Raw genomic sequence first — 14,490 nt, forward strand, 5'->3', positions numbered from 1 at the left:
GGATTTCTGTCCAAAACATGTATTTAGTCTGTTGACACAGTGAATCTTTCCCGATTATGCTCTGATTAACTTACTATAAATTCATTTATTACAACCTGTATTTTCATCTTGCTGTCTCTTGGAGTCATCATGGCCTCAAGTTTGATTTTTCTTTTGGACCTAGAACTCATGAAAGCTTCACTCATCTGTGCATTGTTTTGATTATATTCCTGAAAGCTCTTTGTCAAGCTCTTTATCAGTATATTTGCATCATTGCTTCTAGATTTACATTTTGGTTTATTCTGTGATTCTAGAGGTACCAAGGCTGTTTGCGCATGCAGATTTTTTTAATGGTTTTTGTCCATTAAGGTTGTTCCAAGAAGTCAAATTCTTTAAGTTGTGACCTCCTGTATTCTCACTGGTAATACAGCTTGAAGTATTCTTGATGCCCTGCTTTTGTCTATTAGCCTGTCAGCAGGGAAGAATGTATATTGGCAGAATAGCTCCAACTCATAGAACTGTATAATGGCTGCATTTTGGTCTTGTTACTTGGTGTGAATTTTGTCAATATTGTAGCTGATTAGGAGAATTACTAGCTGCAGGGTAACATTTTTAAAGGCAAACAGAAAAAATGAAGGAAGATGGGAAGGAAGGATCCTGGAGTTGTATAAAATACCCTTCTCTAGGTGGCTGCTTGGTATCTTGACACATACTCTGTTTTGGAGGAAATTCACGGCAGAGGTTTCATCAAAGCAGCACGTGGAAATTGTGAAGTTGTGTGGTATTTTGAAATTTTGCTGGTCTCTGCAAGGTGCTACACCAAATTTGTAGTAGAGGCATGTGTAGTTGTACATTTTTATGTACATGTTTTTAATATAGGGAAGATGATACATTTTATAAAACTGTAAGCTGCTTCTCTGGCTGTAAGACTGGGTTTAGCTAGTTCTCAAATGTAGGTAGCTAAAGATAGGAAGAGCAAAGATGTCCACTGAAGCTTCTGTTACTCTGAACAATGTGAAACACCTATGAAACACGCTTTACCTTTCCTTCCCCCTTCAGTCCGTGAGAAGAGAGAAAGAGGGAGGGAGAGTGCCAAAATCATTCCTTAGCAGAAGGGAAGAAATCTGAAGTGCCCAAGTGTCAATTGTGTTTTCTAATAGTCAATAAGGAGAGACTCATCACTGTTCGAATGAGGAATTCTCTGTGATCGCTGTCAAAACCATGATGCTATTTTTATGGGCTGGGAAGGTGTCTCAACGCTTTTGTCTGAAACTTGCTTGAGATATTTGCCTGACACTGAAGTATGTAATACATGTAGCAGATCAGAACTATTGATTTTGTGTATTGGCTGTGTCATTGGTATTTCTGCTTGGTGTGACTTTTCTGTGCTTTTTATAGAACATTTTCCCTTCTGTGGAAAACTGTTGAGAGATGTCAAAACTGAGTCTGTTATCAGGTTTATGGAGTCACAGTTTCTCACTGGATCCAGTGAGGAGCTTAGGAACTCTGCAGTGTGTTTCTTCTACCTGGAGGACTGGAACTAGGAGAGTTGAGAAGTTAGAGATTCTCTCAGCAGCGCTGTTACCAAGAAGCTGCTATGCCTGACTCATACTTGATGATGTTAAGGATGTTACCTTTTGGAGAGTACAATTATTTTTTCAATGTTTAGTACCATTGTTTATTCTTCGTCTTTGCCATGCCGGACTCCTGTTTCTTTTCTTACAACCATTGTCTTATCAGCAGAGAGGGAGGAACAGAGTTGTGTCAAACTTTCCAACTCATTACAACTTGCCGTCTGCTCTTACCACAGTTCACAGTTTGCAGATGGTGGGATTTGGGGTGGTTTTTTTTTGATTGGTTCACTGGGATTTTCTGAGGGGTGTGTGTTTGGTTTTTGTCTTTACACAGAAGTTTTGTTTTAGCCAGCTTCCTTCCAGGAACAAGAGACCCAACCGTAGTGCTAAATGCGCTTGAGAGGATGATCGTGAGAGTTAGGTAATACAGGAAGGTTCTGATGAGGAGCAAATTGCTGAAGTAAATAAATATTTCCTTCTGTGTTTGTTACACCATAATTTAAATCCAAAAGCCAAACATGGTTTTAACTAACGCATTGTTTTGCTTTGTTTTATGTTTTAGAAATATGGCAAATTAACATCTTGTACTGGCTGCAGAGCTCAGTGCAGGTTTTTTGACATGACTCAGTGTATAGGACCTAATGGATATACGGAGCCATACTGCTCAACTGCATGCATGAACACACACAAATCACAATATGCAAAATCACAAAGTAAGTGAAAAGGATGATGAATTTTCATCACCGATAAGAGTAGGCACTTTTTTTTTTTGAAGTTTGAACACTGGGGCTGGGTTATTTTGTTTTAAAATTAATCTATGGAGGTGTGACTTTATAGGTTTTTAGACTTACTTTAAAAAAAAAAGAAAAAATGAAAAAGATCATCTGATGTTGAACACTTAGTAAATGGACCTGTGAAGGGTCATTTTCCCCACTGGCCTTTTTGCTTGATTTCTGAAACAGCTTTCAGCTGTCTTAAGGCTTCTGGGGAAAAAATGTTGAGACAGCGTGCTCTGATGTGTCACAGAGAGATAGTGCAGTTTTCATGCATGTGAATTAATATTCTCTTGTCTGTGATGCAACCCCACCCCATTTTATATCCTCAAGCAACAACTGGAAAAGGATAGAGGTAGCTATGATGTATACAGATATTCTCTAGGTAAAATTTTTAATCTGGGTGAAAGGAACTGGTAAATAACTCAAAACGTGTGTTCTTCAATATGCAAAGCAGGCATAGATCTCAATTCAGCGAACTTGAAAATGCTCTAGTGAATTTTGTAGAAGACGGTGCTATTTCATATTTAATGCTGATCTTTAATGGAGTAATTCAGCAAAACCTTTGCAATTTCTTATGTGACTTTTAGAAGCTGACTGGAAAACACAAATCTGATCTTTTTACGTTGAAATGGTGGGAAGAGCTGACCTGTAATCCAGCTTTTTTTTTCGCGCTATTATTTTGTGTTTATTTTGTTTGTAAACTACATTTTTCTTTTAGGTATGGGAATTATTTGCCACTTTTGTAAACGAAACTCTTTACCTCAGTATCAAGCCACAATGCCTGATGGAATACTGTACAACTTTTGCAGTTCCAGTTGTGTAGCTAAATTTCAGGTTAGCTGTTGTGTTAAATCTTTTCCTCCCTAAATATTTGTATACCTGTGTTTGTGTTAAGTATTTGCATATTAAGCTAACTTGCTTGTATATACATGTTTATGAGTTATAATTAACATAGCAGATGCTTCTGGCTCATAACCATTTCTTTGATCAAAGTACTGTTTCATAATGATAACACTAACTGCTATCTTAAGCTTAGAAAATGGGATAATAGCAACCCATTTCTCCTTGATACTGTAAGAATATGCAAAGCAGTATCACTGCTCATCTTATTTTTACCACCCCACCCTCTTTAGGGATGAGCTTTGCTGTGTTGCGTTGAAGACCAACAAATTTCATCTCTTGTATACTAAATACAGTAACAAAATTCTCATGTACTAACAAAGGTGTGACATGGGGAATAGTGATTGTCTCTGAAACAACAGGTTAGAGTCTAAGCCATTGGAATGTTTATGGACAAAATGAGATGTTTAAATTATGTCCAGAAACCAGAATGTTGCAAGCCTAATGATAGGTACACTGGACGGCGCTGCTGTGCTTTTTGAAAATGTCATATTTGTAATATGATGTAAGGTTAAAGCATATGTAAAATGTGTTGTAGTGATTAATCTCTAGGTGATCAAAGAACATTTTTGAAGAAAGTGTTTCAATTTTTATGTGAAAACAGTTTTCCTACGTGTACACTGTCTAATTGATAATTGCCTTCTCATGTGTTGTTGAACAGTTACACCCATATAGGGTTTTCCCATTTGTCATTAAACTTGGGTGCTTTCTGTCAACTGGAAATCAAACAAAGCTCTTGATTGCTTCCTTAATATACCCTGGATAGGACCTCCATCATGTAGCCCTGTTCTGTGCTTCCCTCCTAACCCATGTAGTAGATGTCTGTCAGTGGAACCGATTAACAAAATAGGTGCAGGTTGTTACTATATAATGACACATCTGTAATGCTTCTTGAAAACTCATTTGGTAGCTGTTTTGTTCTGCATGGTCTTATAATTGATTGCAGCCCCGAGAGGTATTGGAACAAAACCTTTCTGCTATTTGAGTGAGAAAAATAGAGCTAGTAAACAACAAATCCAGCCTGGGCCTTCTTGGATTGGCAGATAAGTCAACATTAAGCAACATTACTGAATGTAACTACTAGATCGGTTGATGCTGGATTTCTGATCTGAGATATAGCTGATGCTTCTGTTACAGCTTGTGCTACATGTAGATCAGTCTCTTCGGTGTTGTAGTGGAGTTTAATTGGAGCAGCCATACTGTGAGTTCTGTGTCTGTGGGTTCTCGATAAAGACCAAGAACGGGTAGGTGGTCACTTGCTTCCAGTTAGTTTGCTCAGACATCTCTGTAGGATTCTGACTTTCGGTAGTTTTCGTATATTCACTGCCTAGAAGAAGGAAATATATTTGCCATTAGAGAAGAGTTGATGTATGAGAACAGCTTCTCTGTTCCATTCATTCAGTACTGAGATGGAAAGGACGGTATATCACAATGTGAGCAATGGACTGTAACTGTTCCCTTGAGGCTTTCTTATACCCAAGTGACACATAAAGGATTGAATCTAAATTGAGAAAACAGTTTAATCCATTTGGTCAATTGCAATACTTTCTGCAATGATCTTTTGGAAAAAATGGCTGATTTGCTATGGCGCTCCATATTTTTCACTGTTTACTAATGCAGATAACTTGTTTTAATCTTCTGGGCATTATATTCATCACTTACTCTGCTGATTCTTTTTATACGTTTTTCTTTGTTAGGGGTTACCCTTCTCAGAACAGAATAGCTGGTCTTTCAGTTACTGTGCAAAAAATTTAGCCCTTTTGGTTTACAAATGTGTTGGAATATTTAAATTCCCAATTTGTTTACAGCAGTTTAGGGTTGATTGTCATTTTATGAATAACCCTTTGTTTCTAGCTAACTGTTGTTTCACTGTATTCAAATACTCGAAAGATTCAGTTGAGCTGCTTGTTGTGCAACTTATGTCCATATCTATATTCTCCTTTGTGTGGGCAGCTTGCAAGGGCATTCGTCCTTGTAAGAAAGAGGATAAAAGAGGGAGAATAGCCTGCTTGATGTGATTTTTGTTGGGTAGTTGGTGTTAGAATAGCGTGACTGTATCCTGTCTTCTTTCATGCTCTGTCTTGGAGGATGTTATTGCAGAGTTAAGGACAGAACTGTTCCAAAGTTCTACTGTTTTAAGCCAGTTTTGCCATCGGTACCTTTACTGGATCAGTTGAAGATCTTGCTCTGAACTTGTCGCATAAGGAAAAATAAACTGCTAATTAATTTATTACGAACATGAAGAATGTAGTACAAGTGTCTTCCGAAAGTTAGAAAATGTAGAAGTATCTCAAAGCACAAGCTGTATTGCAAAACATAAGTCTGTGCAAAATTTCAGAAAATTTGTGCTAAAGCTTTGGTGTCTCCCCTCCCACCCCACCCCCAAATTTGTGGATGTATCTGGCGAGTTGTAGGACCAGTATGTATAAGAATTATAAGTACAGTGGTTTTTAGCAGGTTGCTCTCTGGTTGTTCACTAGTCTTGTGTTCTCTTTCACTATCATTATGGTGTCTGTAAGTATTATGTGTTATATACCTTGCGTCTCTCTTTCTCGCACAGACACACACATATATTTAAAAAAAAAGGAGTATGTTGCAGTGGGAAGTGTGGAGGAAGCTTGGCATGCTTTCTACAGAAATACTTTTCCAAATTTGATCATAATAAAAATAATTGAGGCTTCCATGCTGAGGCTGGAAGGTCTGTGTGTGCATGAGTGTAAGGGGCGTGTATGGTTCCTTCCCCATTTAATTTAGTGCCCTTGATTTTGCTTGTGGAACAGTCCTAGTGGATGACTGTATGTAGAAGATTCCTTGTACGTATTTGCTTCTCTTTTTCATATTGAGAACAACTTGACTCCTTCAAAGTTATTTTTTCTCAGCTAGAGGAAGACTGACCGCAGTCTGGCTGCCTGCTAGCCCTTCCACATACACGTTTATGTTCAGAAGTGTTTCCACAATTTGATTTTGTGTTGCTGTGCACAAAGATAACCCCTCTGTTGCTTATGCTGTGGTGGCAGACAAGAAGCTGTGCTACCACGCTGGTCATCCTGGGAGAGTCCTTGGCTGTGCCTGCCCCCGGTCATTAGCAACTTGGCAGTTTAGAGCAGTTTGAGATGGTTTCATTGAAGGCTGAAAAGGGCTTTACAGTGATTTTTTTGCTTTGCTTCGCACTTCCATGCCCTTGTTGTTCAGGACGGGCTCAAGAAAAGTCAGATTAAACATAACTATTTTTTGATTTAATTGAAGATACTCAAAACAACACTTGTGTGTGTATGTATGTATGTATGATTTCAAAGATATCTTTGATAAAAGCACAACATCGATAAAACCTTGCTGTTCAGGGTGACCTGTGAAAGCTTTTAATGAATTTATGATCTTTTTGCTGCATTATTCTCTGTGTGTAATAATGCTCTAAAATAATTCCTAAAGATATTCTCTATTCTAAGCATCTTGTAAGTTAGAGGCAAAGCAAGATTATGAAAATACTATGTGCATGTTATCTTGACTCATTAAAATATTATACAGAGGTAGTGCTTAAGAGAAACTTTCGGGAGGCATACAAAATCACGTTGTCATTAACTGTTGGTTTTACAGCGATGTTCTGTTTGATTTAGAGCTTTCAGTAATACAAAATCAGTTCTCTACTGATTTCTGTGGGAAAATACTTAGTTGACCTTAGGAGTTTATGATAAAAAAACATTGTTTTTGTTTTAGAAGCAGTAATACTTTAGATTTTTTTTTATCTGCAGTTAGATGTAAATATTCTTTAAAAGAAGTTTTAATTTCAAACAGTCTAAAACTCCAGAGTTCTTACATCTCTAGCTTTTGTTGTTCAATTACCAGCACCCTCGACTATGTAGGGTCTGAATTTCTACCACAGCAAAAAGTTGGGAAAAGAAATAAAAGAAGCTAACGTTGCCATACAGCCGAAAACAACAAAAACCCATGTTTTACTTTTAACTTGTAGCCTTCGTAATAGGGTCTTTGGTCTCATATTTAAAGGTAATTACAGATATCAGAAAATACAGTTGCTTTTCATGTGATGAGCACTTAACATATTTCATCTTCGGTCCTCCCTCTGTCTTCAGTGTTTCTGTACAGGTTGTCACAACTGCTAGTTCTTTAACATTTCCTTCATTCCTGAACTGGAAGTGGTGGGTATACTTGCTGCTTGATGTCTTTTTGTTTTCAGTCACAACTTGTAGGACCTTCGTTGTGTTTTCATGACCCATATGGCAGCACGGGTTGAGCGTGGTGTTTGCTTTGTGAGGAAGCCTGCAAATGCAGAAATGCAGAGTTTGGACCCTTGTGGCTCCCATGCTAGTACAAGTCTTCAGCTGCGTGTTTAGAGCAGCCACTATCTAGCAAACCTCTCACAACCACAGTGTTGTTTGCTGGATATAGAGGGATAAATATGACAGTACTGTATGTGGGCATCAGACTGTGTTGTTATGGGACAGTGGATAAAGGGGCCATCTTTTCTGCTATGTGTGGTGCTTCGTTCGCAGGTCCTGTCCGTGATTGGGAAATGTGCAACACTCATTAATGTCTGCAAACTCGTATTGATACAGAATTGGTGCATCTGCATAAAATGATCCTGTTTGCATTGCTAGCTAGCACTCAGCTGTGCCGGTCCACTTATGTGAGGGTTTACATCAGTAATCAGTCTCATCACAATTTTTTTTTTTTTTTTTTTAATGTGGATGAGCACTTGGTAACATGTCAGTCTGAAGAAAAGTATCCTGTAACAGAAATGTTTTACTTTTTCACTGTTACAAGGTGGAGAGGTAGTAACAAATGTGTCTGAAGAGAACTTGTCATCTTTAAATATGTCTTGTTGCAAACAGGGTGGGAAAGTTTGTTGAGAAGATGGTTGTAAGAAATATGTCCTCTGGATTCTTCAAGCAACTGTGATCACTACTAATTCAAATTTTGTCCTGAACATCGCATGTGTAATACGCTGATGGTTGTTGCTTGTTCTAGGGAACATGCAAAAGGCTTATGTTGTGTAGGCATGAAGTCCTGCTGAAAGACTACAGATACTGTAAAATTAAGTTCTGTATCTACTGATTGCCTCAGAAACACATGAAATGATTTATTTAGTTACAGAATTAAATTCTCATACCTACACATGCAATCTATAGTATTTTACTCGGTCTGAAAACCATTAATTGTTTAGGGGTTGGCTGTAGGAATGATTGCATCTTCCTGCCATGGTGAATGAGGCCAGCTAGCACTATTAGCTAGTTTTCTCTTAATCTGAGTAGATGCAGGGTTTGTCACTGAAGGCCTTTTACTTTAGTGTTTGTATTTTCAAGTGGTATGCTGAAGTAAGGTGTTGCTAATCTGTCTTGGTGAGGTTTGGTTTTGAAAATATTTATTTGTAGGTCTTCGTCTGAACTTTTGTGACCAAAATAAGGCAAGCTGTGAAATGTTTTATGATTAATGTGTACAGTTTGAGGAGATTATTGTTTTGGCACTTATAATTACGCTTAAATAACAGGCGTATGAAAGGTAAGGTAAAAGAAAGGGTAAAGATCCAGGAATGGAAAACCTAAGATGACAAGGGAAAAAGAATTAAGGGAAAAGACTAACTTGCTGCGCTTTTGCTAGAAATGCTCCTGAGTTTGTTTATGAACTCCCAGATTCTCAAACACTATAGGCTTAGTTGAAAAACACATTTTAAAAGTAACTTTCTTTTTTAGTGATTTGTGTTTATGTATTTATGTTTTTCAGACTCTCAGTGTGCAGTCTTCAACAAATGGTCAGTTCGTCTCTCCCAGTGATATTCAGTTGAAATGTAATTATTGCAAAAGTTCTTTTTGTTCAAAGCCAGAAGTACTGGAATGGGAGGTAAGGGGGTTTTGGTGTTATTTTGGAATGATGAAGTGTTAAAAGTTTAAACCTGTAACTCAAATACAGTTTTTCTAGATCGCTAATTGCCGCTTGAAAAATTGAATTTGTAAGATCTGCCTGGTTCTGTAGAATATCATTTAACTTCCATATGGATAAAAGCAGAATTCTTTGTTCATAAAGAACAACTAAAAAGTATCTGGAGTTTAAAGAAAAATGTGATATCTCAGATCAGCTGTAAGTTTGAAATCTGCTTTCATCTTCAGCTATTGTATGACTGTAGATATAATAGACCATTGTTACACTTCTCTATGAACTGAGAGAAGTATCTGAAGAGGATATTCTAAGATTGATTGGCATGTTTTCTGTTTTGTATTTTCATAGGAAATGAGACGTATTTATAGCACTCAGTGTCACCTTGAGTGAGAATTGTTAATTTTTAGCATTAGAAGTCATACCCTCATTGTGTGTTTATACTTCTGTTTACTTTGCATGTTAAAGTTGTGTCGTAATAGCACACTTCTTTAAAGTTGCACTCTCCAGATCTTAAGATTTTATCCATTAACCCTGTTTGTGATGCTTTGCAACTTTGAATTTAGAACAAAGTGTATCAGTTCTGCAGCAGAGCATGTTCTGATGATTATAAGAAACTGCACTGCATAGTTACATACTGTGAATACTGTCAAGAAGAGAAAACGCTGCATGAGACGGTGAATTTCTCTGGCATCAAAAGACCATTTTGTAGTGAAGGTATGTATGTATTTGGTTTTTTTATAAGGTATCAGTCATTGTAGTTTTACTGCAGTTGACTTACTGTGTTAATATTCAGTGTTAAAATTTGAGATAAAAACTCATTCTGTTGTACTTGAGGCTGAGACAGAAGTTTCTTCACTATTACTAATGAAGTGCATGTACCTGTTATTATTAGTGCATGTACTGTTAATTTATCTGAGCTGCATTTATGGTCTTTTGTTGAGTTTTTCACCACTTACTCCCGGTAAAGGAAGAGTGGGCAACACTCTTAAGTGTGTGTTTATGTGTAAATACATATATACATATGTATACACATGCATATATACATATACACAAAAAATTACACAGAAATTGTTTTTCTGAAGTTAGTACAGCAGAGCCTATACCAACACTAACTGCATTGAGGAATACCAAGTTTTCTCTTTGTTCGGTATTTTCAAAATCTAATGTAACTGTGGAAATTCTTTCTGTATGGGCTTAGAATGGTTATTCAAGCAATAAACTGAATGATGTCTGTTGATGTATGTCAATTACTGTCATTATAATCTTCCTGACTAACGATTTGGATTTTCAATAAGAAAACAAACTAAAAAGGAGGTATAATGGGCACAGGATTCTTTCAAGTTGCGTTAAAATATTGATTGTTTTAATAGAAACAGCAAAATACAGTCTCAGCAACAACCTATCCTTTTCACTTCTGGTGAGCTGTCCTTTGATACTGATATTTAATCCTGTTCTTAGAAGTTAAACTATGAGTTTGGATGACCTATCTTTGGAGGATATAGTGAATATTGTTTTTCGTGAGTTATAATAATAACGCTTTCACTATCATGTGATAAACCTTGCTGAAGAGTCTCTGCTTCCAAGCAGGTTAAACAGCAGATGTGCCAATTTACTGTAGCAGGATCCGGTTAAGCTGGAGAGGGGTGGAGTGTGGGGCTGGAGACTGCCTTCCCTCTATGCTGTTCTCTTATAGCTCTGGACTCTGCAGTCCTTGGTTTCTGATGAAGGGAGTTTCTTTGCCATCATTACTTTCTTCTTGTGTTCTGGACTGCAAAGTGATAGCTGGAGAGGGAAAAGGACAAAGCAAAGACCAGTTTTACAGTGTATTGTTGCAGTGCTCAGTAACATCTAGCTAGAAATTGCTTCTGTGAATAAAACAATTCCACAGAATATATTCAAACACAAGAGAAAACTTTTTTTGGTGTGGAGATTACAGTATATGCTGGTATTACTGTGAATATTCATGACTCCCTCATTTATAAGCCTGGTGACTGTCATGACAAAATCAGTAAGATTGATAATGCGAGCTATGCCATGTTGTTACTTCAGTCGATATATTTCTGTATGAGGAGGCTTGAAATAAGTAAGGACTTGTATTTCCTATTGGAAATTTTGAGGAAGGAAAGAAATGAAAACATTCTCTCCTACATATGAATATGGTTACTAAATGGGGAGAATCCATTGCTGGATGTCTTGGTGTGGGTCCTGAGTTTGCGTGTGTTGGACTGTCAGCTTGAGAGCAAAGATGATCTTTGTGGGGATGAATATGCCAAATGTTAGCATTAAAACAAGTTTATGGGCTTTCTGTGGTGATCTGTGGGACCTTATAAATGCCTATAAATATCTTAAGGGTGGGTGTCAGGAGGATGGGGCCAAACTCTTTTCAGTGGTGCCCAGTGACAGGACAAGGGGCAACAGGCACAAACTGAAGCATAGGAAGTTGCATCTGAATATGAGGAAGAACTTCTTCACTCTGAGGGTGATGGAGCACTGGAACAGGTTGCCCAGGGAGGTTGGTTGTGGAGTCTCCTTCTCTGGAGATATTCAAGACCTGCCTGGACGCGGTCCTGTGCAGCCTGCTGTAGATGACCCTGCTTCGGCAGGGGCGTTGAGCAAAATGACCCACAGAGGTCCCTTCCAACCCCTAACATTCTATGATTCTATGATCTGAACCACTGAGTAATAGGAAGAAGGTAGTAAAAAGCACCATTAAGTAGAATGTAACTTGTTTAAATATGGCACATGTCTGCTAGCTGTAGCTTAGGTCTACTTTGTGGTCCATATGAAAAAAGCCATCTGTGTAAATAATGAAAATATACTGCTGGCCTGGACAGAAGCTCTGTAGAAACAGCCTAGACCCTGTATTTTAAAGGAAAACAAACAGTTGTCATTGATTCCTGCAGAAACAGTGGAATCCAAGAGTTAACAGTGTTTAAATCTGACATGGGGAGGAGAGGGCCAGGCCTTTAGATGGACTGAGTGGAGGTTAGCAAATAGAAGTTCCATGATCAGAGGTGATAGATTTCTGTTCCCCTTTTCCCAGGCATCCAAACACCACCAGTTTTTCCTTGATGTCATAGCCTTTTTCGAGAAAGATGTCCAACTGTTTGTAAAGTAGAAAAACTAGTAGATGTACCAAATAAACTTGTTGGATATGGAGACCATGCTGGTTTTGATATTGCAAAGTGTTAAACTTCAACAACATAGATTATTGTGTTGACCATGCAATTATTCTTCACCAGAAGACAAAGTATTACGATTTAAGAAGAAATAACCTAAGGTGCTCAGTCACAAAAGTTATTGGCATTTTTGGAAGAAATTGAATTCTCAAGGGAAAATACTGGAAAATGTCGGGTGTGTATTTATAAAAGAAGCCTTCTAGATAAAATTAAGAGAAGTTAAACAGGTGTTGAAATTTCTGCAAGAGTGGTAATTTGTGTGTCTTCAAGCAAATGGATGGGAAAGCGTGTATAAGATCAACCACAAATACCTCTTGACTGCTTATGCCTGCCTAGCCAGAGTACGGAAGATGTCATCATTCCTCTGCTCACATTCTTTATGCCGGAGGTATTTTGTTTTTACACATGTACATACATATGTATTTACACACAAACCCTAGCACCCACATTAAACTCTCTGGGATCAGTATCTCTATGCAGTTTCATTCCAGCTGTGTTTCTTTACTTTTTTCTCTTGAGATACTGAAAAATATGTGCAGCGAGCAGCTGAAACTTCCATTGCAATAAGGTGTAATTAGAACTGACCTATCATTTGTGCTAAAGATGGTTTTTGTTCTTTCGTGGAGTACGGTATGCTTCTTCTGTTCCTGTCCAAAACTTGTGGAGGGTGAACAACCTGCATGGACTAGTTGAAAGAGTTTAATCTGTTCCTCTGGTGCTGAGGCTTTGGAAATTAAACTGTCCTGGTGTTTTGCCACTAGAATGCCTCATTCCAAAATACCAGTATCTAAATTAAATAAGAAGTGTATGCTAAAGCAAGAAGATGAAAGTTGCTTGTGGATTTTAATGTATGTGTAGTTGCATAAGTGACAACTGAGGATAGACTGTGCAACTTCTTAATCCTGAGGAAATCTTCGAGTTACTGAGTTTGGGGGTTTTTTTTGATGTATGTCCCTTCTGAGGGTCTAGGAGAACAAATCAGTCTTTGGCAGTCCAGCAATGGAACTATTTTATGATGAATATCACCATCACTTTTCTTACTTGTAGACTTATTTTGCTTTTAATTCATCTTTTCAATAGAACTAAGTGTTACGATTTAAATAACACAGATTTTGTAATAATTTTATGATGTGAGTTTTATAGCACTGTTTCATATCCAGTAGTCTGCTTCTTGGAAGGAGAAGGTCAGTAAGCTGTGGAGTAACTCAGTTGTCTGATGCTTGGGAGTTCCTTCAAATGGATAATACAGATAAAAGACAGCTATGAAACTAGCAACTGTACTATCATCTTGATAGTATGCTAATAAGTTTCTGGGAATTACAGATTCTGCAATATAAACTCAGTGTAGACAATTCTAATGTTTCATCTAAGTGTAGATAATCACTTTTGTAATACTGTACAGCTGACAAGTGGAAAAAGAAATTTAGGAAATTAAGTGGTTTCAGAACTGAGTATGTCTAGGAAAGATCTGTGTTTAGTTAACGCAGTGTAGATTTTAGAGTGGCATTTTTCCAACCACTGTCGTACAGTGGATTATTCAGTAAACTGTTAAATGTTTAGTTGATTAATATTTAGATTTATATGAAAACGTTATAAATATTGGCAATAGCCTAAACTTGAGTGTGTTAAACTTTATACAGGTGCTTACATATGAATATTTCACAGCCATTTAAGATACTATCTGAAATTTACAGCAATTCCTGTCATTAAGGAAACATTAACAAACTGGTTTCAAAACTGATGTGTGATGTGAAGTGTTGCTAAGACTTGGTTGTAGTTGCTGGGCTTCATTGGTAGGCAGAGAACTGCACTGAGGAAAGGTCGGTGCTGGCCCTGCTGCACTGGGCTGCTGCTGTGTTCCCCGGGGCCAAGGGCTTGCCAAAGCCTGTTTGAACCTCTTCCTTCCTCATGTTTGGTTTCGTTATTGTTAAATGTGAAAGCTACAGAAACTGTTTAAACACAGCGGTTTTTATGGTTTACATTATCAACTACCTATTTTTAGAGGCACAGATACACCTTTTAAAAATAAAATGTACAGAATTTGGGCTAGCATACAGAATTTTCAAAGACAGTAGTAAACCACCTATTTTTATGAAAAATTTTGTGGCGTAATTACAACTTCCTAACTGCATGCTGATTTGCAACAGGACCTCATAAAGCTGTCAAGGACTGGTAAGTAGCATAGAATGTAGT

The 14,490-nt window shown here is 37.6% G+C and overlaps 1 protein-coding gene across 8 annotated transcripts in view; it reads left to right on the plus strand.

Annotated features, from left to right (window-relative positions):
- ZMYM2 (zinc finger MYM-type containing 2) overlaps positions 1 to 14,490 on the plus strand; it is a 99,041-nt gene that overhangs the window by 52,438 nt on the left and 32,113 nt on the right. For 7 of the 8 annotated variants that reach the window (XM_075418870.1, XM_075418879.1, XM_075418863.1 and 4 more), the window contains 4 exons: positions 2,116 to 2,266; positions 3,048 to 3,163; positions 8,966 to 9,082; positions 9,682 to 9,832. In XM_075418870.1, coding sequence (XP_075274985.1) covers positions 2,116 to 2,266; positions 3,048 to 3,163; positions 8,966 to 9,082; positions 9,682 to 9,832 — 535 coding nt within the window. The remainder of the gene's footprint in view (positions 1 to 2,115; positions 2,267 to 3,047; positions 3,164 to 8,965; positions 9,083 to 9,681; positions 9,833 to 14,490) is intronic. The other variant, XM_075418855.1, reaches the window with a different exon arrangement.

The sequence above is a fragment of the Opisthocomus hoazin genome, chromosome 1, assembly GCF_030867145.1.
Source record: "Opisthocomus hoazin isolate bOpiHoa1 chromosome 1, bOpiHoa1.hap1, whole genome shotgun sequence".
NCBI classification, from domain to species: Eukaryota; Metazoa; Chordata; class Aves; order Opisthocomiformes; family Opisthocomidae; genus Opisthocomus; species Opisthocomus hoazin.